This window comes from Zymoseptoria tritici, chromosome 1 (assembly GCF_000219625.1).
Source record: "Zymoseptoria tritici IPO323 chromosome 1, whole genome shotgun sequence".
NCBI classification, from domain to species: Eukaryota; Fungi; Ascomycota; class Dothideomycetes; order Mycosphaerellales; family Mycosphaerellaceae; genus Zymoseptoria; species Zymoseptoria tritici.
This window is the reverse complement of record NC_018218.1, coordinates 5720004-5740803: the sequence shown is the minus strand read 5'-3', so window position 1 is coordinate 5740803 and position 20800 is coordinate 5720004. Positions and strand designations below refer to the sequence as shown.

The following is a 20800-nucleotide window of genomic DNA, read 5'->3' as shown; positions in this document are numbered from 1 at the left end:
AGCTCTACAACCTTCATTGTCTGTGAGCGGGGTGGGTCTGTCACGCAATTCGGGAACTTGGAGCTGGCGCCAGGTACAATGCAAGATGACTGCATCCCATCTCAAAGTCGTATCGATGATGAAAGGATGGATACCGTTCGCAAATACTGGAGCCCGAGTGAACCATTGCGTGTGTCTCTTTGCATGTCGCTCGCAGCCTTTTCTATGAGCCCGAGCGATTGTCGAGGAACGTCTATCAATTCATCAACTGCTGGAACTCCATTGGTGTAGTCCTACAGATTCCTCGTAGACTACTCACTCATACATCCATCCACAGTAACCATTCCGCCACTCCCACATCCATCTCGTCTCCTGCTGCAATTGCCTCTCATGGTGTACAAGCTCTTCACCTGTTTCTTTTCTTGCTGGAGAAACCCAGCGGACCCCACAGAAAACGCCTTTGGAAGAATGGACCGAGACGCGTTCGCCGACGTCGTCTCTCCTTGCCCACGACCCGTCTGTCGTCTCCATGTAATGCAAACGCTGGTAACGATGAATCGAAGAATATTTTGTGCGCCATTGATTGTGTATCGTATGCGTTAGAACATCTTCTTCATGCTGTGATCGACTCCTCATTAATCCGCCGTACGGCTCTCGTACATGTGATGCCCACATAGCTTGTATTCTTCCATCATGACTGCTTCAGCCCAGGACGTCCCTTCTATCGCGCAGCAACCTCCGGCAAAGCCTCGGGCTTGACCTCCGGCTTTGTCTCGCCGTTCTGCGCCTCGTCTTTGGGTGCTGATTCCTGTGCGAATGCCTTCTCTTCGACCGGCGGCTCGATTGGCTTTAACTCCGTCTTGACGTCTTCGAGCTTGCTTGGCCGTTCGTTCGCCGATTTCGTCTCGATGGCTTTCACAGGCACTTCGTCCTTGACAGACTCTTCCTTCGGCAACTCGGCCGTCGTCGGCTCGACCTTGACAGCTTCTGTCTTCACAGCCGGAGTCGTGCCATTGGAAGCCGGCTTTGAAGCTCCAGCCTCAGTAGCAGCAGGACGTGGCTTGGTCGGACTCGTCTTGGAAGCCGCCGCGGCATTGTCCTTGCCAGAGATCTTCTTATACATATCGCGAAGCTTGTGACCAGAGACACGCTTGTCGCTCGACTTGGACTGTGGCCAATGATGCTCCGAAACGTAGTCCCAGAGCTTGTCTTCGAAGCTCGCTTGGCCATTGTTCTGGACCTGCGTCGTGATGTGGTTGCCGATAGCCACGAGTCCCATCTTGATCATCTTCAAACGCGCATCGTCTTCAGGCATCTTCTTCTTGGTAGCGCCGGAGACCTTGATGAGGGTGCTTTGAATGGGCTCCATGATCTTGCGGACACGCTGGTCGGCCTCGGACATAGTCCTGGAGGCGCCGTTCATGGGTGAGCTGTGATTGCGATGGTGGCCTGTCCTGCGCTCCTCGCTGTAGCGCGGTTTCCGGTCATCCCTTCTAAGGTGTCCATTGGGAGAGCCATGCTTCAAGCTGTTGCGAATGTCCGACTGGTGCATCCTACTATCGCCAGCGTGACTCTTGCGGTGACCGGAAGGTCCTGGACTGCCGGCGTGTCCCGGCGTGGATATGCGACCTTGACCCAGATGCTTGCGGTTGTTCCGGTGATGGTTCTCGAGTGCCCGCTTAGCCGCCTGGTTGGTGCCGTTGCTGAGCTTGTCCTTGAGAACACTGATGAGGTAGTTCGCACGTCGCACAAGGTGAACAGCACCAGGAGACTTGGCCTGCTTGACTTCGTCGCCACCGGTACTGCGCGCTTCCTTAGCTCCCACACGGTGTTCTTCAAGGTAGAACTTCTCAGTCAATCCGAGATCGGGATCGTCTCGGATGGGGATCCATGCGCCGTACCCATGCCTTGCGATACCAACACAGAGCATACCATCCTCCTTCGCACCCCACTCTGCGGTGTACGATGCAGGCTTCTGGGCTTCGGGCACACGAAATGTTCTCCAATCAGGAGTCTGGTCGACGCAATCTCGCACCATCTTCATCTCCTCGGGTCGATCAGTCAATGTCTGAGCGTTCAGACGCTTCACACCGCGGAAGTCGAAAAGAACAGCTTTGCGCTCTTTCTTCGTGATGGGCTTGTTCGTAGTCCGTTCGATCTCGGCAAGCTGATCAGCCTGCTCCTTCTGCAGCCGGATGGCAGTATCGATGATCTCCTTGAGGGTGTCACGCACCACATCGACATCGCGGCCGACGAGGCGAGCTTCTTTGATGATTTCATCCTGCTTCTCGTCGATAGACCCGAACCGTTCGTACGCGCGGATGAGGTGGCGGCACTCCTTCTCGCCAAGCGCCCGCTTAGGATCGCTGCCATGGTCCGAATCATCGTCGCCAGAGTCGTTGTCAATATCAGCGTTCGCGTTGAGATCTCTTGCGCGCTTCTTCGCAGCTCTTTGATCACGCCCATCTTCGCCGGGTGCCTTGCGCTTACGCGGCTGGCTGTCCTCGATGACAGAAGCAAGGTAGGCTTCCTCCTGCTTCTTGCGATCGGCTTCCTTGATCTTGTCGAGCTCATGCTTGGGAATGATCTCATCCCATTCGAGGTCGATCTTGACGTCGGTGTACTCGAAACTGCGCAGGAACTCCTCGCCACCATCGGTTGTCATGCCTTGCGGCTGCTCGGTCTGATGCTCTTCGGCGTTCTCGAGAACTGCATCGATATCCAACTCTTCCAGCTTGCGCTGATTGCCAGTCTGCTCAAACATCTTCTGACCACGTCGCTTCAAGATGCGCGAGATGTCGTCGGAAGACGTCGGTTCGGAAGTGCTAGCACCGACCTTGGCCATTCGATCACCGAGCTCGCGAGCATCTTTGTCAGTCACACCTCGCTGAATGGTAATAAACTCCAACATCAGCTTGTTGCGAGCGCGCTCGAGCACTTCTTCTTCAACAGTGTCCTTGGAGACGAGTCGGTAGATGGTGACGGGCTTCTTCTGACCAATGCGATGTGCTCGGGCCATGGCCTGCAGATCGGCCTGTGGGTTCCAGTCGGAATCGAAGATGATGACAGTATCGGCAGTCATCAAGTTGATACCGAGCCCACCAGCGCGAGTCGAGAGCAGAAAGCAGAAATCTTGGCTGTCTTTTGCGTTGAAGTGGTCGATGGCCATTCGTCGAGGTCCTGCAGCGATTGTGCCGTCCAGTCTCTGAAACTGATGCCCACGAAGTTGCAGGTAGTCGCCGAGGATATCAAGCATCTTCACCATTTGACTGAAGATAAGCACACGGTGGCCATCTCGCTTCATCTTTGTGAGAAGCTGATCGAGAAGCATCATCTTGCCACTTGATGTAATCAGTGCCTTGAGCTGGTCGTCGCGGGCGTCACTGCCAGCCAGAATCCTGTCTTCTGCATTCGGGAACATGAACGGATGATTGCTGGCCTTCTTCAATTCCATCATGATGTTGAGCAGCGACGTCTTGCCAGCCTTGTTACCAGCATTGAGCGCAGCGTAATTCCGGGTGAGAATGTTCTTGTAGTACTCAAGCTGCACATCGGACAGCTCGACACGAATGATCTTCTCGGTCTTAGGCGGCAGGTCGTTCTCCACCTTTTGCTTCGTGCGTCGGATCATGTACGGGGAGATGGCGTCGGTGAGTTCAGCAAGCTTCGTGCTAGCATGCTCCGAGGTCAAGTCCAGTTGGTCGTCGACGAAGATCTTGCCGGGCATGAGGAAGTCCATGAGCGCAGACAGCTCACTAAGGGTATTTTGCATGGGCGTGCCGGTGATGAGGAGCCGACTCGGTGCGCCAAAATCCATGAGCTTCGCATACAGCTGCGACTCGCGGTTCTTCAATCGATGAGCCTCGTCCACAGCCATGAATTGCCATTTCAGCTGTGACAAGAAGCCGGAGTCGACGAGGATGTACTCGTAAGTCGTGAGCAGGACGTTGAACTTGACTTTCTTGGGATTGCCATCGACCAGCAACTCGTGATCTCGAATGATCTTGCGAGCGGCTTCGTTGCCATTGTAGACCACGTAGTTGATGTCCGGCGTCCACAGATCGAAGGTGTCGGCCCACGCAGGCATGGTTGACAGAGGTACAACGACAATGAAGGGACCATTTTGTCGACGATCGTTTCGTAGCCAATTCATGAAGGACACGGTCTGGACTGTCTTGCCAAGTCCCATCTCGTCGGCGAGGATGACATTGTTTCCCTTGCACCAGTGATGCGCCAGGAAGTTGACGCCGTGAATCTGAAATTCTCGAAGGTCGCCACCCTTGATGTAGGCCGGTTGTGTCCTGAATGGCTTGTACGACGACCGCGTGTTGACGTTCTGCTCATTCTTGTCCGATACCGGGAGCTTCGCCGAGCGGTCGAGATATCGATCGATCTGGTGTTGCGCTTCCTGAGCGACGAGCGTCGCAGTCTCCCAAGTGCACGAGTCGTAGTATAGACCCTTCCACTTCACGTAGTATTCTTTCTCTGTTTCGCCATCTCTTGCACCAATGACACGCTCCACCTTCTTGTAGTCCACCAGAGAGTCGAGATATGCTTCCCGATCGAGGTTCCATTTCTCTCTGTCCTCGGCGGCGATGTCGGGGTCGGTCGCCAATTGAATCTCGATCTTGACGATTTTTCGGAAGTAGTTTTCGAGGCGGCGGAAGCCTTTGTATGACGATAGCTCGGCCCATGGATGCCATGTGGCATGGTAATGTGCTTGACCTTGCCACTTGATCTGTCGGACGGGAAGGTCAGTGTCTGAGGAGGACAGGTGGGGTGGTCGGATGGACTTACATAAAACTCATAGTCGTGCTTGTCACCATTGCTCGCATCTACATCGGCTCGGTCAGAAGTGTTCTCTGCTTTGAGGTGTGCAATACAAGACTCACCAGCACCCTCCTTGAGCCTGTGGTTCAGCACCTGGTCGATCGCGGGTGATTCGTCCTCGACATAGTAATATTGTGGTGTTGCGGTCTCGGTGTCGTCCTCCTCGCTGATGCCCAGGTCTTGCTCTTCATCGTAGTTCGCGACTTTTGCCGCCCGTCGTGTAGAGAAGCGAACCTCGCTCAGTTGCGGTGTCCCACCCCCTGAGGCAATGGCTTGCATCTTTTGTCGGTGCTTTTTGGCGAAGGTGCGGCCACGCTGACCGCCATATGTACCACCCTCTTCCGACTCTGAGGCTGGTGACGAAGCCTGACGTGAAGACTCTCTATCGGCTCGTGCTGAAGCTGAAGTATCGTGTTAGCATAATGCAAGCGGACCGTATTATTTGGGGATGGGTGACATACATGGTCCGCCAGCGGCAAGCTTTTGACGTTTCCGCCGTCTGCCGGTGTTAACGGCGCCCTCGTCGTCTTCATCTTCGTCGGAACTATCGACCTATGCTTACTATCAGTACTGTGTCTCGATGTTTACATGGCGAGCGCACGTACCACTCGACGGCTAGGTCTGGCGCGGCCCTGGAAGCAATGTCAGCGGCTGAATCGATGCGATGGATGAAATCGACCTTACACTACGACGCAAGCCATACAGCTCCGGATTCAGCTTCATCAATTCTTCATCATCAACTTCCGCCTTCCGCTTGCCTGGTCTGGACCCAGCTTCGGACGATGATCTGTCGTGATCCATTCCATTCGCCCTCTCATGCGTAGGTGAAGCTGCGTCAAAGTCTTCGTCCTCTTCACCAGGTGCATCCTCATCTTCCTCCAATTCTGAAGTTGCCATGTCGTGAATGGCATCGTCGTCGGACGGTGGTTCGTCTCCGTGTGGTGATGAGGCATTGGTCATGGGAATGTCGTTCAGGTCGGACAGATCGCTCTCGCTGCGAGAAGGCTGGAGCGATGGCCTTGTCAAGTCGGCAGTGGCCTCCGACGCGTGTCCATTGGTTATTGACATCTCGTCCGAGGGGTGAGAGTGTGTGGGGAGGAGTACGGGCCCCGCTGAAGATGAGGAAGTCAGCACAATATCTCAGGCCTTGGTTGTCGCCACGAGCTGCGATCTGGCAGGTGCGTCCAGAGTATCCACGCGACCGTGTTCCCCGCTCAAACGAAGCCGTGATGGCCAGTAGAAGACTGACTATCGTATTCGAGATGGAGACCTGGCTCTTGGTGGACTACGAGATGGGTCGTGTATATGGTGGCAGGCGCACCCCGGCGACAATCGAACGGTCCAGAGTCCTTCGGCGAGTCGAAATTCGTACGTAGAGCGCGTTCTGGGTGTCTCGGAGTCGTCCCAGGGTTCGCAATGATGATGTATATCGAAATGAGGCCGGGTCGATGAGCGTCCTCGTGCGCACCAAATCGGGATGGTGACGGAGTATCCTGTGTGGAAATGGACAAAACGGCAGTAGAATTGATTACTTACAGGCCATGGTTCATGAGGCCCCGTTGGCAGCAATGTGTAAGGAGTGTGTGGGTAGTGGTGGGTGGTATGAAGAGAGTAGATGGAGTTCAGAGCATGCGGCTTCAGATGTCCAAGTCGGCCTGCCAAGGACCAGGACTAGGGAGGCCGAAAACTCGGAAATGTCGCCGGGCAAGTTCTCTGAGGCAGGTTGGCAGGGAAGAAGAACTGTTCAATGGCAGTAGCGCTCAGCTGAGGACTATCATACCGACTTCGGCCTGCGAGCTGCCTCAAACTCATGTATTCGAAGGCCAATCGCGATTTCAATTTATTGCCCATAATGTTGTAAACCCTGCAGCAAAGAATATATGAGCCTCAGGCCTTCCATCGGCATCGATTGACGGAGTGCCCCTCAGCCCGATGCTCCCCACCAAAAGTTGATCTTCCAATCAGTGGAGGTGTTTTACGCAACTCGGAAATAGTTTTGACTCCTCCCGTCCACTTCACTCCGCGCCTGCACCTCACTCACCGTCTGTTTCTTCCTGGAGCCAGCGAGGACTCGAACAATATCCGAGTTGTCTTGCGACAAAGACCTGCCAGGATCCCCTCCGCACGCTGTCCTCCTTGTTGGCATTGTCTTTCGAGTCCACACCGAATATTCGACCTCCGTTGACGACACCTTGCCGCCAACATGTCGGACAAATTGACTCGGTGCGTGGCCCTCTCCATACAGCGCAACACAAGCCGCATGATCTAACAAATCCCCAGTATCGCCATCGTCAACTCTGACAAGTGCAAACGTAAGTTGTGACCGCATGAACCGCAGACGGCCTGCAGCTTGATCTTGGAAGATCTTGAGCCATAGCAGCAGGTCCCAGCTCCTACGCTTTGCACAGTGGCTAACTTTTACGTTCGGTCTTACAGCGAAGAAATGTCGTCAAGAGTGCAAGAAGTCCTGTCCCGTGGTGCGATCCGGCAAGCTCTGTATCGAAGTCGACGCCGCCAGCAAGATCGCCTTCATTTCTGAGCGCCTCTGTATCGGATGTGGTATCTGCCCGAAGAAATGCCCTTTCGACGCCATCAACATTATCAACTTGCCGACCAACCTCGAGACTCAAGTGTCACACCGCTACAGCGCCAACAGCTTCAAGCTGCACCGACTGCCGCTGCCGAGACCAGGACAAGTGTTGGGACTGGTGGGAACGAACGGTATCGGAAAGAGTACGGCGTTGAAGATGCTGGCTGGCAAGCTGAAGCCAAATTTGGGACGATATGACAACCCGCCAGACTGGGAGGAAATCTTGAAGTACTACAGAGGGTCGGAGCTGCAGAGTAAGAGATATGCGGGCATAAGACTGGATATAAGTGGAAGTGCTGACACATGGCAGACTACTTCACCAAGATTCTCGAGGACGATCTCAAGGCTGTGACCAAGCCTCAATACGTGGACCAGATTCCTCGAGCGATCAAGAGCGCAAATCGCTCTGTTGGCTTCCAGATCACCAACCGCTCACAAGTTGATGAAGCGAGACTGGACGAGATTACTGAAGCACTGGGTGAGTGAGACTGAATTGACGTGAGACTCATTGGCACGTCACTGACACCTTACAGAGCTGAAGCAGGTCTGGGATCGTGATGTTGATCTCCTGTCCGGAGGAGAGTTGCAGCGTTTCGCCATCGCTATGGTGTGCGTGCAAAAGGCCGATGTGTAAGTTCAATCAGTACTAGGGTGGTACTGGATCGCGAGACTAATCATCATCTCAGCTACATGTTCGACGAGCCTTCTTCCTTCTTGGATGTCAAGCAGCGTCTTGCCGCTGGTCGTATTATCCGCAGTCTCCTCCGGCCCGATTGCTTTGTGATTGTCGTCGAGCACGATTTGTCCATTCTGGACTACCTCTCCGACTACATTTGCGTTCTCTACGGAAAGCCAGCGGTGTACGGTGTCGTCACCGCTCCCTTCTCCGTCCGCGAAGGAATCAACATCTTCCTCGACGGAAACATCCCAACCGAGAACTTGCGTTTCCGTGAGGAGAGCTTGCAGTTCCGCATGACTGAGGCTGGAGAAGAATTCCTCGCTGAGCAGTCTCGCGCATACTCCTACCCAAAGATGACCAAGACTTTGGACAAGTTCCACCTCTCCATCGAACCCGGCGAGTTCACCGACTCGGAAATCATCGTCATGATGGGAGAGAACGGTACCGGAAAGACCACTTTCTGTAAGATGCTCGCCGGAGCTCTCAAGCCTGATGGCGACCAGAAAGTGCCCACCATGTCCATCAGCATGAAGCCTCAGAAGATCACCCCCAAATTCACCGGCACTGTCCGCCAGCTCTTCTTCAAGAAGATCAAGACGGCCTTCCTCTCCCCTCAATTCCAGACAGACGTCTACAAGCCCCTCAAAATGGACGACTTCATCGACCAGGAAGTTCAAAACCTGTCCGGAGGAGAATTGCAGCGTGTCGCCATCGTGCTCGCCCTCGGTCTCCCCGCCGACATCTACCTCATCGACGAACCCTCCGCCTACCTCGACTCCGAGCAGCGTATCGTCGCCTCCCGCGTCATCAAGCGTTTCATCATGCACGCCAAAAAGACCGCCTTCGTCGTCGAGCACGACTTCATCATGGCGACCTACCTCGCCGACCGCGTCATCGTCTTCGACGGCCAGCCTTCCATTGATGCCCGCGCCAACTCCCCGCAGAGTCTCCTGACGGGCTGCAACAAGTTCTTGAAGAATTTGAATGTCACCTTCCGCAGAGATCCGAACACTTACCGTCCAAGAATCAACAAGCTCAATTCGCAGTTGGATTCGGAGCAGAAGACTGCGGGCAATTACTTCTTTATGGAGGAGGAGTCCTGAAAGGCGTCTCACGGGATTTTTTTGATGAACATGGCGGCGGCGCCGAGTGCGTCTGCTGTGGGGTTCGCGGGACCAAGCGCCGTCGCTGCGTGAAGAGCGGCGGAGACGAGGCGCTTGAGGAGGAGTCCGCCGAGGAGGAGGATGACGAGGAAGACGTGCTATGCGGCCGCACTGTCCGTGTCTTCGTGTCGTACGAGTCCTGCCGCTGGCTCAAGACAAGCCTCGTCTCCGGTACGGAGAAATGAGTCACGATTTGATGAGCAACACGACACGACGGAGACTCCATCGGACTTTTGGCATCCCCGCCCAACGTTCAGTGGTAATGATGGCATGCCGTCGACGTCGGCCTCTGCGTTCGGCATCTGCGTTCGCTAGTCCCCAAAGGCAAAGCTCTTTACCGACACAGAAGCGGAAATGTCGGTGGGATTTGGAGACAAAGAGCACGGAAAGTGGAAAGACGTTTGTTGTGGAGGCTTCGCCACTGCAACGAGGAGAAGAGTAGAAGTTTGAATTTGCATACGTACCTCACCGACCGAATGTCACTCCTTTTCATCCATCACTTTTCTCCGTAACGGGTACTTTTGTTATACAGTCAATTAGAGACAGCTAACATGAGGGATGGTAGAACGTACGGCATTGATGCGCGTGGGCACAATCCATTCTTGCTCTCCATCGTTCCTTTTGTGCGAGCGTTGACCGGTCGCTTGTGGCAAGGTGAGGTTGTGCCAGCTCGACAATGTCCTCCCTGTTGCGGCCAAAGGCCAGATTTGGTCAGTCCGTGGTCAAGCCGTCTGATCAGGACCTCACGCTCAATTCGCTCTTCGCTCCTTCCTTTCGCATGCCATTGATGACCGAACGGCTCGGCGATGTTCGCGATTCCCAGTTGTAGCACGTCCGCTTCGTTTTTCCAGATCTCCACCATCATCGCAGCACTCCTCCTCGCCTTCGTCGTCCTCCTTCGATCTCCATCCAACCACGACGTCGCACCGCTCTCCTAAACATCTTCCATCTCCACATCCTCATCGTACACAGCAGCAGTACCATCCACGACCTCAGAAGCAGGAGCAGCAGCCCTTCTACGGTCCGCGCGCGCCGGCACAAAGCAGAAGACCCGACCCGCAAAAGCACTGATACCGAGCAAAGAGCCCTTCTAGACCACCTCCTCGATCTCGCCGTCCTCCGACCCACTACGCAGCGCCGGCGGTTCCTCCTTGGGCAGAGTGGGGTCCGGGACCGGGGTACGGGTTGCTTGTCTAGGACGCTGCAAAAAGACAATTCTCGTTAGCAGACATCCTTCATTCAAGAGAAACGGGGATCCGAGCGACGTACCTTGACCTCCCTCCTCCCACTACCCACACTCCCCTCACTCTCCCTCCGCTTGCGAATGCTTCCCGGCCGACTACCAACCACCTCATCATCACCATAGTCCAGCGTACGTCCCTTATCCCTCGGATCCGCACGGCTGACGAAATGGCGCTCACGCTCTAGTTCGCGCTCGCGGCGTTCGCGGTCATACAAGCCACCTCCGCCGCCCTCATGACGATCCACAGGACGGCGTTCACGATCCCTCTCCCGGTCGCGAGGATCGTAGCGATCGTCGCCGCGACGGTCACGGATGTCTCTGTCGCGTGGGGGAGGCGTGAGTCCGAAGGAAGCCTTGCGGGAAGAACGGACGCGGTCCTCTTGAGCTTTGCGGCGATCGGCTTCGTAGGCGTCGATTTCAGGGGAGCGGGTACGCAGGCGGCGGGAGTCGCGGTGATCGCGGGAACGGGTGCGGTGGCGGTCACTGCGGTGGTGGTCGTCGCGATCGTCACGGCGGGAACCATTGCGGTGGTGACGGTCACGTTCGCGTTCGCGGTCGGCACGTTCGCGTTCACGTTCGCGGCGGGAGGCTTCGCGTTCTTCTTCCTTTTCGCGGAGACGGCGGAGGGTCTTGGAGAAAGCTTGTCTGCGGACTTCGTCGTCGGCGGCTTCGAAGTCGCGTTGGCCCGAGAGGCGGACGGCGACGTCTTCGTAGGTGTCGTCGAGGTGGATTGGAGGTTCGAGTTTGCGCATGACGGAGCGGAGGGTGTCGAGGAGGTCGCGCTGGGTTCGCTCGGCTTTGTGTTTGTCCTTTTCCTCGCGCTCTTTGATCTTCTCCATGATTTTGGCGTAGATCATGCTGAGTTGGTCGGGTTTGAGGGATGAGGTCTTGGGGTGGGAGCGCATGAGGTCGGTGAACTCATCGAGCTTGGTCGTGGTGATCATCTCGAAACGCGCATCCTCGAGAACATCTAGAGCATCGTTGCGTAGGGAACGGAGTTTGCGGTCTTCCTCCTCTACCACATCCCAGAAGAGCTCCAAAGGAGAGCTACCTGGCAGTCCGAGGTAGGCGTCGAAGCGCCCATCATCCTTGATCAGAGGGTAGAAGTCCTGCCACTTCGAGCCGGCCTTGATTGCACCCTCATTGAGCTTCTCCCGCAGCAATTGGTTGTAGCCGTCACGGGCCTTGCGCACACGACGCTTGCGCTGAGCCTTCTCTTGCTGGGTGACATCGTTGGCTACTCTGTCCAAATCCCTCTGATGATTGTCAAAAGCGCTGAACACATCTGCCTTGTGGAGTGATCTGAAGACATCCTCCTTGACGAATCGCTCGTTGTTCAGAATCGTCTGTTCCGCCTCGGGCCAGCTGGTGTTGGGGTCGAGGATCAGAGCCTTGAGCATGTTTCCCAGCTCTCCCATTGCCTGCTTTTTGCGAGAGTCCTCCCTCTCCACATGTCGCTTCTTCAGCTCCAGAATGTATTCATCAAACATACGCCTCTTGTCCTCCTCCTCTCCAGCCGCCTTGAACACAATCTCCCGCTCGATCAGCGGCCGCGCAGTCTTCCAGCGCGTGTAATGCTGAATCTCCTCATGCGTCGTGAGCATCTGTCGGAAATCCTCCTTGATTCTTCCTCTCCGCTCCTTCTCCTTCTCCCTCTCCTGTGCGCGCACTTCGTGACAGTACTTCTCAAACGCCATCTTTCGGTCCTTGGCATCTTTGATGGCGCGGAAATCCCTCTCCCTCACCACCATCCGAACAGCATCCTTCCACGGCGTGTCCGGCGTGACCTTGTGCGACTTCAGCAACTTGAAGAAAGCCTCCTCTGCTTGTGCCTCGGTCGCATACTCCGGCTCGTCTGTCTTGACTGGCATCGCACCGCGGAAACCACCACCATCTTGTCTCGGCTCACGACCTTCCCACGGTCTCCCACCATCTCTCGGTCCATCAAAACTCGGCTTCATAGGCAGGCCATGGTCGCGGTTATCCCTCCTCGCCATTCTCCGATCATTATTCTCGTATTCCCTCTCCATCGAAGGATACCCCACTCCACCGCCTCCTCCCGGAGCTCCACCACCCGCAACAAATTCCGGCGCAGCTTTCTGCTGACCCCAACCCTGCGGCGGTTCCCAAGCCGTCACGCGCGTGACCTTGTTGAAGTAGTACGTCCGTCCATCTTCGGTCTTCGCTTCACTCCAATCCGCCAGACTCGTCGATACGGGGGCAGCGGCGACGGGCGCGGAGGGTTCGTCGACGAAACCATCGGGAGCGGTCCATGATGTGGCCTTTGTGACTTTGTTCCAGTAGTAGACTTTGCCCTCGGCCGTTTGCGCTTTTCCCCAGTCGCTCATCGCGGGCGGCTGTGGAGGTTTGTCAGCGTGAGTAGGATGGTTGTCACCAATGTGACAATGCGTGTGTGAGTGTGTGGGTGGGATTGAGGGCAGGCAGGTTGGCAATCTCGGCGTTTGTGTTGTTGATTTGAAGATGTCGCTTTGACGGTCGACTCGACGACTTTTGCGGGAGCTGTCGTTTTGATGCCGCGCGCTAGCAAAGCTAATTCGGCTAGCCTGAGGCATGACATTCTCCAACACGAGAAAACATTGAACATGGTCAACGATGAGACATGCAATCGACTTGGTACCTTACGCGCCTGATCAAGAATGTACAGGAAATGTCGACAGATGATTAAGAAACCCGCAAACATTGACTGGAGAACACCTTGGGAAGAATCTCTCGATATCAGCAAAGAAATGGGGTATATCAACAGCAAAAAATCGAGCCCCCGCCGAAGCTCTATGAACACCACCGACTCCACGCTTTCACAATCAACAACAAGCTCGCTCGCATCAGTCGTCCCGCAACCCTTCACTCCGATCAAAGACGTCACACCCCTTCTTCCCATCCCCGTCCTCCACACCCCTCGTGCAGCTGCAGCAGCGAGGCCTCCTCACCCCCTCGGCGGCAAACCCCCAATCATACACTGAATATCCTCCATGCCATCCGTCTCCAACGAATGCATCAACTCCTCCTGCTGCAACTGCGTCAAACCACTACCAAAGTCGCCCGAGTCCATGTCCCAGTACTGCGTTTCGAATTCCGGCTGCTGTAGCTCTCCATTCATATTACCATCATAAGCCATCGGGAAAGGATACGCTGCATTATTGGGGTCGAACGAGGGATGGGCGTAAGGATATGCGTTCTGCATCGGCATTGTAGAGGGGTAGTTCATCTGCTGATGTTGTTGGGCGGCGGCGGACGACCAGCCGGGGATGGTGAGGTCGGCGGAGAAGGAGGGCAGGGGGTTATATTGGAATGTGCTGTCGTATAAGTTTTGTGGAGAGTATTGGGGTTGCATCGTGTGTGTCATCGGGACGGATTCCGAGCTTGTTTGCCGGTTTGTGGCGGGGGAGGGTGTGCGGCCTGATGGACCGTGGTCGCTGCGGTATGGAAGAGGTGGAGGGTCTTCGACGCTTCGTTTTGATTGCTGGTTGATGTAGCCGAATGGTGGATGTCCTCCAGGTGGAGTCGTGACGGATTGGCTGCTAGCCGTCCCGGGACTCGCGGACTGTGAGAGATGGCGGGCTTCGAGAGCGATTGAGGCGGGTGATGCGCCCTCGGAAGGTGACGCGGCTGAGATGGGAACGTCGCCGTCTTTCTCGTAGATCTTCATAACGGCACTGATCAGGTTTTGATATAGTTGAATCGCGGACGCCACGCCAGGCCATCGAGCGGAGGCCTGTTGAATTGCGTCCATGGCGAGATCGAGATGCTTCATGACATCTTCCCGCGAGTGCTTCCGCCTCACCTCCACATAGCTGAGAGCCCACAGCATTGTGTTGATTGCCATGAAGAGCGACTGTGTAAAGATCCAGGTCATGTCGACATTACGTCTTCGGATTTGCTCACGCTGCATGTAGATATTGAAGTCACACGCCTCGAAGCACTTCATCGCAGCGTCCAGAGATGGTCGAGGTACTTGCGGAGATGGCCGATACAGAAACACAATCATAGTGTTATATCGACCGATGAACCAGGTTTTGTCCAGACCATGGCCTCCGTCTGAGGCAGGTGAGGCGTCTCTCCAGGCGGCCAGCTTTGCATCCATTCTAATGAACCACGGATCCGTGTCATCTTTCGGCTCTTTCCTCTTCCGCTGATATAGCTTCCGTCTGATTTCCAGTTGTAATAATCGCATTTTAAAGAAATGTATGGCTACCCACTTCTTGATGGTCGGTCGAGGAGCATTGGGATCGATGCCTTCCGGTGTGATGTATTGATCATCGCAAGTCTCAAACCAGCTCACATCGATGTGGTCCTGACCTGTTGCCAGCATTGCAGGTCGACCAAGCGAATGCGCGAGACCATACTCCATGACCATGATGCACCAGAACATTCTCCGACGCATGTCAATCTCGAGGTAATCGATCGGCTCGTCCGGACGTGCTCGAGTCAAGGTTTTCTCCTCATTCAAACCCAGCGCCTGCGCTAGCCGAACGGCAATGCCCACAACGTAGTAAATAGCTGTCCGTGTGGGAGTGAGCAAAGAATACTGCGCCATCAAGGCGAAGCATTGGAGAGTCTTGATATCCATAGGCCGTACAACTGGTTCAAGATATTTGAGTGCTGCGAGGTAGTAGCTGTCTGCGAGTCCAGCATACTGTGTGTCCATTTTCTGTAGGCTGATGGCGATCACCATTCGGCATATGAAGTTTTGGTAGGGTGTCGTATGCGCAGGGTCGTTGTACATGGCATCGACGTCCTTGTCGAAAGTAGGTTCGTGCAGCACTGGGTACATGGACTGTACTTTCAACTTGTACAGCTGAACCAGCAGATCTACAAGTGGTCTGTTGGGAAGATCCACAGCCGCGACGTCGCTGATAAGAGGGTAGATTTTCGATGTCGGCTTAGCTTGTTCCTGATTGTATAGCTCTTTGATTTGTCGTGCTCGTTGCTCGGGCACGATGTCCTTGATGCTCTTAGCATCCGTGAACTGCTTCGCCAGCTGCATCACCAGACGGGTGATGGCTATCCCGCTGGAAGGACCCAGGTATTTGGACTCGGACGCATCGTGAACGCGCACCGTGGCAGCACGCATCATGCCTTCTTGATCCTCGCCTCCGTCCTCGTTCTCCACTTTCCCCAGCTCTTGCTCAAGCTCCTTCACCCGGTGTTGCAGCCACACCACATAGTTGCGATTGACATTGTGGCCGCGGCCGGGATCGTAGTATTCGCATGTCGATTGTGTCCGTTCGCATGGTCCGCATCGAGGAAGCCCTGGGTCGCAGCGCGTCTTGCGATGTCTGCAGCGGGTGCATGCTGTGAGAGTGTGGGCGACTATTGAGGAATCGTCCTCGTCGACATCGGGACCCTTGATGGCCTTCTTCTGCGCTCTGTGGGATGAAGGTGCCGGACGTTGAGCGTAGACGGCGGCCATGGCGCTGAGAGAGCCAGCAGATGGATGTTCTCAGACGCAGCAATGCGCCATGGGAAGAGTGTGGCCGTATCTCTGTGGTGTTTCTTTGCAGGATGAATGTCTTCGCTTGCCGATCTCGCGGGACCTGTCGTTTAGGTTGAGCGGGGCTCAAGTCCGGCGGAGCGCCTTCCAGGTTGGGAAGGAGCGTGGAGAAATCTGTGGGTGTCTCAGTCGGCACGCGGCAGATGGGTCTGACCTGACGTTCGATGATCATGCAACGACAACACACACATTGTGAGGTGAAGATGCGGAGAGTCGACTCGACTCGGCATGTGTGTAAGATTTCGTGGCTATCAAGTTGTGGCGTCAAAAGCCGTGCAAGGTGCACCGATAGTCTACGGCTTCTGCAGAAGATTGTCCCCTTGTTCTCGACGGAAGCGATATGCTTGGTGGATAAGTGAATCCGGTCAAGCGAGTGGGAGAAATTGCAAATGTTCACAGAATGCAGGCGTGGCGCCGAGGAGCGGCTACAGTTCTACCACACAATTTCTAAGCATATCGTGCCACCCGGCTTGAAAGTCCACCGCATATTCGCAACGGCTGTGGACCCTTGGGCGTCGTCGAGCAGCTTGAGCTCTGCGCCATGCAAGCCATGTGGACGCCTCCAATTCGTGAAGGAGCAAGTCGTGGCTTGTTTGCCGACGCCTCGATCTCGTTCAAGGAAGACCCTGGTAAAGTCGGAAGGTTCAAGGTTGTACGAATCGGGTGGTAGAACTAACGATCCCGACGGCGACCGCGGTTCAACGCCATGTGCATGGCCGATAGGAGGTACGCCAGCCCAAAGAGGTTGTTGGAAATCATCTGGCGGTGGGCGTGGGGCGATAGCGGTACCAGGGATTCAATCACGTTGCAGTCTGTTCCATGGCCTCTTATTCGGTCCCGCGTGGGAGACGAGTCAAACCGATACCCACCTAGCTAAACTGCTTTGCGGCATTGGACGATGCAGACTCTGCTCTCGCCATTTCATCCCCTGTGGTCCGGACATGTCGGACCTGTGATTTTATCTGCACAGGTCGTCCGATTACAATCTATTCTGCAGCACGGCATGTCCAGAAGAAAATCGAGGACTCAAGACCGCGCGCCCGGGGTACGTACCGTGCGTGTTCCGGATTGTGAAGCGAAGTGTCTTTTCTTCCCTTGTTCTGGCCCAATTCGACTTCACAGATTGTCAGATTCACCTCCATACGGCCTGCCTAGACTACCTTGGCTGCGTAGCGTTCGCGATTCCCTCGGATCAATTGTGTGGTGCTCTGCCGTGAGGGCTTCCGGTTCTACGCAGGTGTTTACATCGATCGCAGCTCGCTGTTGTCCCGCGGCATTCTTACCGACCGCACCTGGCTGCCAGAGCTTGGGCCGGATCCGACTCGTACCGCGGAAGTCACTGCTCACGGAGACTAATCGCTGTTGAATCAGGGCAAGCTCGCGATTACAGGCACACCCACACACGTCGAGTGCTGGCTGTCGCTCTGCAGGCAGTGCAGTCATACTATTTTGACATTCCACTTCGGACCACTGGACGGGCCGGCACATCTTCGACGCATGCCACCGGGGACAGCGTGCGGCTGAGAACTAAACCGCCAAAACTGTGCCACCACAGCCAGGTACGTGGGTGTAGCTCTTTCGGTTCGGGCTCGCCGAACATCTGGGCTGAGGAGGCATTGACTGCATGGGGTGATATATCTCACTCAGCCGCCTGCTCCTCGAGCCATGGATGATTGTCTACCGACCAAAGGAGAAGATCGGCACCCATTTTGGAGGATTCCCTGCTGACCACCATGGCTGTAGACTTTGAGGCGAAAGATTTGATGCCTCTCGAGGTCCCAAACCTCAGGGTTTCGCGGTACGTCTCCCGGCGATTGCTGTTAATGGGCCAATGCATGCTGACACTCCACCTCATCTCAGACCTGTGGCGGCATGCTCACGATGTCGAAACGCAAAGATCAAGTGTGATGGCAAACTACCAGCTTGCACTTCGTGTGAGAAAAACGGCAGAGCCGCGGAGTGCTCCAGCAGTAATGATCAATTCTCGCGAGGCAAGGAACGCAGCTATGTTTCAACTCTGGAAACACGCATCGACAAACTGCAAGCCAGATTGGAGGAGGCTCGAGCGAGAAAGCCATCGGTGGTGGAGTTTGACGAAGACACCTCAATGTCGCGACGTCCATCACGCCATGTTCCAGAATCTCACACGCCAGCCACGCCCATCACGAACCGCGCGCAACGAAGAAAAGAGGCCACTGCCATTGATGATCTCGTATCGGACTTTGGCTTCCTTTCCGTCAATGCAACCGCGCGAGACTTCTATGGCTTCACCACGGCCATGTCTTATTCGAGGCTCATTCTATGGGCATGCTGCAAGGATCCGCTCCCGGCAGGTCTGACACAGCCTCTCCCTCCGCGGCACGCTGCGAACATGCTGATCCAGCATTACCTGACGAACGTCTTCGATCTTCTACCAGTATTCGACGAGGCTAGCTTTTTCGCATCGTTCGACACAGTGTATTCTAAGAACAACCGCCAAGTCGAACCGCAGGATCTATGGAACGTGCGAATAGTGCTCGCCATCTCTAGTGCCTCCGTGTCCGAGCAGCGCGGCGACCAACGCTATCTGGAAGCGATAGGCCACATTTGTGCTGCTCTCGAGCAATCGGAAGCTGTACTACATCCCGGCGCCATCGCAAGTGTGCAGGCGCTTGTATTACTTACTCAATACGCGATGCTGGACCCGCATCACTTCGATTCCTGGGGCCTCATCGGAGCTGCATCACGAGCAATGGTAGATCTTGGTCTGCACCAGGATCCTCCCAAAGGCTCTCCGATGCAGAAGGGAAAGCTAGAGCTACGCCGGAGAGTCTACTATTGTGTCTACGCTCTGGACCGATCTACCTCACTCGTGCAGACCCGCGCGTTCTCCTTTTCGGATGATAGCGCCAAGGTCAAGATCCCGTTCACCCGCTCGTCATCCTCCGCTCCCACGACACCACAACCCACTCAACAGCAAAATGTGTGGTTGCAGTCGACCGACCGGGCACTGGATTTGGCCACCCTGCGTCAAATACAATCGAGGTGGTACCACGATCTGTTCCAATCCGGTCGCACCCGATGGGACGATCCATATCCTTACATTTGGAATACATGCGACGAGATGCGCAAATGGTTCGAGGATCTGCCAACTTCGATCAGCCCAAACATGCATGCATTCTTCGAACTGGACTTACTCTACTCCTACGTCTACGTATTATCGCCGTCTCCTCGCGTCCCGATCATCGACCCTTTCGCACAAAAGCTCATCTTCGAGTACTGCATTCGATATGCAGAGTCGATGGTCCGACTGATTAGCGATCCGAGTTACTCCGCTCCACTGACCTTTTACGATGCGATGCGAGTGTACATGACAGGACGACAATTCCTTGACGTCCTCCAGCACAACACAGATGGTCTCCTCGACGGCCATGTACCATCGCATCCCAAAGTGAAACCATCGACAGCGCCGGCTCCACCTATGCCAGTTGTTGCATTGCCGCCGGGCGATACTGTGCTCCACTTCAACGTGGTGCGAAGCATCACATGCATCAAGCAGATTACTGAGTGTTTGTCCCGCTTCGGCATTCGTTGGGGCTATATGAGGTTAGTGGAACTGCAATTTCAGGATGCTCAATTACTAACTTCTCCACAGCTGGAAGCAACGCTACCAAAGCGAGACTGCCAGTATGCTGGAAGACCTCAACACTCGCCTCCGCGAAATGGGTGGACCACGCAGACCTAGCATGTGGCTGCACCACGACTCGACCGGATCCATCGGCAGCAGCACTCAAGGAGGCAGCATGTCCTACCCGTCCAACCGCAGCGACTACTCCTCCATGCCATCAACATATCAGCAGCCGCACATCTCCATGCAGCACACACCAACATCCTCCAACGCCGGCTTGGCGCAGATCAGTCCTCCCGCGTATCAACAGCAGCAAGCCGACTACGGCATGCCTGAGACGGGCTACCCTTTGCCACAATACCAGCAAGACCAACAACAGCAACACTTCCAGCAGCATCCGATATATGATTTCGGGCAACCACCTGTGCTGATGCAGAACCATCAGTACCCGCCACAGGCTCCCACCCACGGCCGACCTTCCGTACAATTCGCGAATTGGACGGGATATCATGCCCAAGGCGGACACCCGGATACGCTGGATGATGAGAATGCAGTAGATCCCAGCTCTAATCCTTGGAATATTGACCAGACTTGATGAGAGTGCTAAACGTGTCATCTTGATAGGTCGGTGTTCAAAGACAATGGACGGGCGAGTACGAGACTCAGCAATCCGCCACAGATCAGACCATGTCGCTTCCGCAGCCGAGTCGTGCGATGTTACCGCCTCCTACCGCTCAGCTTCAGCCTGCTATACCGGACCCAGCGATCATCAGCTTCCAACCCCCACTCCATCCACCGGGCACTACCCCGATGGCCTCACTGGCAATGCAACACCTCCTCCCTCACCCTGCCGCCGCCGAGCTCCTACCCAACCCGCACTCAAACCCCGCCTCCCAACCGGAAGTGGAACCGCAACCCGAACCCGGTCCCTCAGCGGCCCACCTCCCCATCGTACCGGAACTCGGCGAACATCAGCGGAGGTTGTATTTGGAATTTTTGAGTCAGAGGCCGGATTGAGGGATGAGGAGATGGCGATGGGGATGGAGAGGGACGGTGGTAATGGTGGTGGTAATGGTGGTGGTAAGGACGGTGGTAAGGCTGGAGGGAAGGGAAAGGGAAAGGGGAGAAAAGTCTTGAAGCCGAGGGTGGAGAGGAGGAGTTGGACGATGAAAGATGCGGCGGAGAGTTTTGAGGGGT

General features: G+C 55.3%; 5 protein-coding genes across 5 annotated transcripts; 2 read left to right on the top strand and 3 right to left on the bottom strand.

Annotated features, from left to right (window-relative positions):
• Window positions 1–700: 700 nt before the first annotated feature.
• MYCGRDRAFT_67576 (SNF2 family DNA-dependent chromodomain-containing ATPase) lies at window positions 701–5706 on the bottom strand (the record flags this gene model as incomplete). Its single annotated transcript, XM_003856755.1, has 6 exons — window positions 701–4717; window positions 4777–4823; window positions 4872–5204; window positions 5271–5353; window positions 5398–5441; window positions 5494–5706. The coding sequence occupies 6 exons, from the start codon at window positions 5704–5706 to the stop codon at window positions 701–703; spliced, it is 4737 nt and encodes a 1578-aa protein (XP_003856803.1).
• A 1133-nt stretch (window positions 5707–6839) lies between these two features.
• MYCGRDRAFT_219383 (ABC transporter domain-containing protein) lies at window positions 6840–9181 on the top strand (the record flags this gene model as incomplete). Its single annotated transcript, XM_003856834.1, has 6 exons — window positions 6840–7032; window positions 7090–7121; window positions 7246–7653; window positions 7710–7877; window positions 7933–8029; window positions 8086–9181. 6 exons carry the CDS (start codon window positions 7013–7015, stop codon window positions 9179–9181), a joined length of 1821 nt encoding a protein of 606 aa, XP_003856882.1.
• A 1150-nt stretch (window positions 9182–10331) lies between these two features.
• MYCGRDRAFT_84315 (uncharacterized protein) lies at window positions 10332–12832 on the bottom strand (the record flags this gene model as incomplete). The annotated part of the gene is made up of 3 exons (XM_003856754.1): window positions 10332–10442; window positions 10511–12378; window positions 12436–12832. The coding sequence occupies 3 exons, from the start codon at window positions 12830–12832 to the stop codon at window positions 10332–10334; spliced, it is 2376 nt and encodes a 791-aa protein (XP_003856802.1).
• A 1244-nt stretch (window positions 12833–14076) lies between these two features.
• MYCGRDRAFT_31528 (uncharacterized protein) lies at window positions 14077–15915 on the bottom strand (the record flags this gene model as incomplete). Its single annotated transcript, XM_003856753.1, has 1 exon — window positions 14077–15915. A coding segment is annotated over one exon (1839 nt), but the record flags the coding sequence as incomplete, so codon positions are not given.
• Window positions 15916–18103: 2188 nt separating this feature from the next.
• MYCGRDRAFT_35160 (uncharacterized protein) lies at window positions 18104–19688 on the top strand (the record flags this gene model as incomplete). Its single annotated transcript, XM_003856835.1, has 2 exons — window positions 18104–19581; window positions 19631–19688. Coding segments are annotated over 2 exons (1536 nt in total), but the record flags the coding sequence as incomplete, so codon positions are not given.
• Between the last annotated feature and the right edge of the window lie 1112 nt (window positions 19689–20800).